Source organism: Syngnathus leptorhynchus, chromosome 5 (genome assembly GCF_054491065.1).
Source record: "Syngnathus leptorhynchus isolate UIUO chromosome 5, UIUO_Slep, whole genome shotgun sequence".
NCBI classification, from domain to species: Eukaryota; Metazoa; Chordata; class Actinopteri; order Syngnathiformes; family Syngnathidae; genus Syngnathus; species Syngnathus leptorhynchus.
In genome coordinates, this window is record NC_141199.1 from 14,265,650 (window position 1) to 14,269,774 (window position 4,125).

The 4,125-nt window shown below is 44.1% G+C and overlaps 1 protein-coding gene across 1 annotated transcript; it reads right to left on the bottom strand.

Moving 5' to 3' along the window:
* Positions 1 to 275: 275 nt before the first annotated feature.
* LOC147057116 (ATP-dependent RNA helicase DDX39A-like) lies at positions 276 to 3,619 on the bottom strand. Its single transcript, XM_085912939.1, has 10 exons — positions 3,494 to 3,619; positions 2,668 to 2,875; positions 2,387 to 2,514; positions 1,955 to 2,231; positions 1,720 to 1,838; positions 1,493 to 1,624; positions 1,304 to 1,413; positions 988 to 1,132; positions 759 to 906; positions 276 to 491 (listed from the first exon to the last, which is right to left on the bottom strand). The coding sequence occupies exons 2-10, from the start codon at positions 2,873 to 2,875 to the stop codon at positions 475 to 477; spliced, it is 1,284 nt and encodes a 427-aa protein (XP_085769065.1). The 5' UTR covers positions 3,494 to 3,619; the 3' UTR covers positions 276 to 474.
* Positions 3,620 to 4,125: the final 506 nt, after the last annotated feature.

The following is a 4,125-nucleotide window of genomic DNA, read 5'->3' on the forward strand; positions in this document are numbered from 1 at the left end:
GGAAGCAAAGCTTTTGATGAAACACCGCCCTCTGCTGGAGAAAATCGGTTACTACAGAAACCCAACTCAGAAGGATTAGCATGACCCCATATTTTAGTTTCTGTAAAGTCGTAAGAAGGACAATTACTACATTAATAGGAAAAAACATTTGAGCAAATATTTTATTGGCATTTGTAGGTTCATTGTTTTGAACGGTAATAACATTTCCTAAGGTTTCATTTAAAATGTGTGCTCAGCCAAATACATTGAAAATAAATGAGACTACACTCACAAAATAAGGTATAAAATGTTTATTTCCTCAACCAAGCAACATTGCTTTAAAAGAAAAACACTAAAACAAGCAACGACATGTTAAAATTAAAAAAAATATTAAACTTGCCAACATGTAGTGGCAGTGAGACACTGCTTCTTGTTTTCCTTAACCAAAAAAAAAAAAAAATCCACTTGAGGGACACATCACTGGAAACTTCAGATTCATCTGGACTGTTCAACTGCAGAATAAAAGGAAAAAGAAGCAGAGCACAAAATTAACCACCACAAAAAAACAAAACGTAATCAGTAGACTAGCCAAGTGGTGTTAATAAATTGAAATGTTAAAATTTAAATTGCAATGTTAAAATGAGGCTTTATGGACCAAGTGGTAAGTCCTGTTTGTTTTTCAGCGCCTAAAAATGGTTTCTTCGTGTTACATAGTACAGAATTAGTCAAGCCCCTCGGTGCAGAGAAGACAGATGACGCTATCAAAACTGAGAACTCACTGTAAGTGGAGATATCAATCTCCTCTGGCAACTCGGCCACATTGACCTCAAAGCGATCTTGGACCTCGTTCAGGGTCTTGGCGTCAGTCTCGTCGGAGACAAAACTGATGGCCAGGCCTTTGGTACCGAACCTGCCGGCGCGGGCCACCTGGAAGGTAGATGAGGAAAAATGTAAGCGGGATTTCAGGCACCGAGTCATCCTGTGGTAGGTTACTAATGCTCAATTTACTCTGTGCAGGTAAGAGTCAGAATCCTCTGGCATGTCGTAGTTGAAGACGATGTTGACTCGCTCGATGTCCATGCCTCGGCCGAACAGGTTGGTGGCCACCAGGATCCGCCGCTGAAAGTCTTTAAACTGCTGGTATCGGGATAACCTGCAATAGCGGAAGATTGTTGGACAGACAGCAAAGCCTCATTTTCAAAAGTGGACACTGCAGTTTATTATTTACCAGTTCCATGAGCAAAAAGGACATTTGCCATTTCCTTTAAAGCCGCCCCAGCCCTAAGTCATATTCCCCTTTTGTAAAATAAGCAAAAGATCTCACCTCTGTTCCTGACCCATGCCGCCATGAATGGCGATGGCTGGGAAGTTCTGCTCCACCAGCAGCTGGGACAGAGCCACGCAGCGATGCACCGACTTCACAAATATCACCACCTTGCGGGACCAATAGAATTATTAAAAAAAAAAAAATAACAATAATCATCTTCATCTCATCGCCCGGGCTTCTCCATACCTGGTTGAACTCGAGCACGTCCAGCAGGTCAAAGAGCTTTCGGTTCTTCTCGCTGTCTTTCAGCTTGCAGTAATACTGCTGCAGGCCGTGAAGGGTCAGCTTGGTCTCATCGTCCACAAACACCTCCATTGGCTACACCGCAAACAAATGACACGGGTCTTTCTAAACGTACATGTAATGTGTTGTCTTGGGCAGCATTACACCTCAGTTGACTTGTAACAACTTACATCCTGCATGAACTTGCGGCAAACCGGGCGGATCTCCTTGCTGAGCGTAGCGCTGAACATCATGACTTGCTTCTCGTGGGGGGTCAGCCGGAAGATCTCCTGGATGTCATGTCTCATATCTGTGTCACATCATATAAAAAAAAGATGATTAAAAAAAAAAAATAGCTTTACTCTTCCATCGCAGGCTTTCAACAAATACGCTCTGTGGTCTCGCCCAACGCTCCCCATCACCCACCAAGCTGCTCCAGCAACTTGTCGCACTCGTCGAGCACAAAGTGCTTGATGTTCTTCACGCTGAGGGTCTTGTTGCGGATGAGGGCCAGGGTGCGTCCGGGTGTGCCCACCACAATGTGCGGGCATCTCTGCCGGAGAACATCCTCGTCCTTCTTGATGGCCATGCCGCCAAAGAAGACAGACACTTTGACGTTGGACATGTACTTGGAGAAGCGCTCGTACTCTTTGCTGATCTGGAAAGCCAGCTCTCGGGTGTGGCACATGACCAGAACGGACACCTGGCACGAAGGAAACACATTAGTCTTCAAATACTCACTGTTCATTTTGAAGAGCTGTCTCATTACATTCAATTTCAACAAAATCATCATGCTTCGCATTTCATCTTTTTAAATCTGTTTTAGTGTTGGGATATGGGACAAAAAGGAGAACTTACTTGACCATCCACAGGTTCAATCTGCTGCAGGGTGGCAAGCACAAATACAGCTGTCTTTCCCATACCAGACTTGGCTTGACAGAGAATGTCCATGCCCAGGATGGCTTGAGGGATGCACTCGTGCTGGACTGAGAGGACAACATAATGCTTGGTAAGAGTCTGGAAAAATTGCCCACTTCTCAACGTTCGGAATATGACCTGTAAACAATCATACTGTTCGCCCCCCCCCCCCACACACAAAACAAGACATGGCAGATATTGCACTCATGGCTGACATTTACCTTCAGATGGATGCTCAAAACCACAGTCAATGATGGCACGGAGGAGCTCAGGCTTGAGAAGGAAATCTCGGAACCCGGAGCTATGGATGGATACGTACGACCCCTTCACGGCCTTTTTGTTGGCCGGAGTCGTACTCTCCAGGGTTCCTTGGGGCTCCTCTTCTTCTTCGTAGTCCAAAAGTTCATTATCAACATCATGTTCAGACATCTGTGAGGGAGTTTAACATGTTAGTCAGGATCAAATCTGCGGGCAGGATATGTGCGTTACTCGCGCCAATATAATTCAAGCTAGATCATTTGAAAAAGACTCAAAATCCAAGCAGGTCGCATCAAACGGAGACGTGAAGTTTTTGAATCACGTGATTACCATACATCTGTATTCATAAGAAATATGTTTAATAGGCCTAATCACTGAGCCGTAAAACGACGCACAGCGTGCTCAATGGAGCCGCTTTACCCTTCGTTCATCGCGGCTCGCTAGCATGCTAGCACTCAAATGCGGAGCACGATTTAAATTCAACAGTAGCTCATGGAACGACACAGTGACGTTGCTTTGCATTTGTGATTTGTATTTTTTTTTTATGAACAAACAGCCCGGAGTAAGCGGTAAAATAATAGAGGATTTCTGTCGAGAAAATCGACCGCGCGTTAGCGCGGTTAGCTTGCCTTGGTTAGCCTGTTAGCTAGCGCGCAACCATCAACTGAGGCCTACTTTACAATTGCACAACAATAACAATAACAACGAGTAAAAGGAAGCAGATGTTGCGCATGTCTATGCTTATATGGTAACTTGTATGTTTGACCATATTAAACGCGCTTAGATTACCTTGAAAAAGCTTTATTCTTTGTTTGTCCCAGCGACGTCGAAGAAATGACTCTGCACGCTAGCAAGTATTCACGGCACAGTGAGCCGCACACATCCGCGTTGCATTCATGTACCCATCGACATCGGCACTCTCGCGTGAGTTTGTTACTGTGTTATAAGAAACGTAATAAATGCAGAAGTACAATTAATTCGACATTTCACTTTTACATGTATTTTATTGAATACAGATTTGTTACAATGACTTGACTGAATAATCTAGGGTTGATTATTGATTGTTTGGTACAATTAATCCATCATAACAAAACGGAATATAGGGCGTTTCAAAATGTACGGATAATCCTGAAGTAATCATCTGTGGGCCTCCAGCTGTTGTTCAGTGAACAGCCGCGTGTTACTGATTCCACAAGATGGTGGCAAAGCATCTAAAACGGAGAAGATGATAAACAGGGATGGCGCTACACCGGGGCTAGAGGAGCTGTAACCCCTTCAGAAATTTGTGTACTACAATTTACCAATTATGTATGCACGCATGCTATCTGTTTATTTGTCCGTATCGTTCCGCCTGTCAATTCGCACCCAATTTGTTGTGCTCAATTAGCCTATCATGCATGTTTTTTGGAATGCGGGGGGAA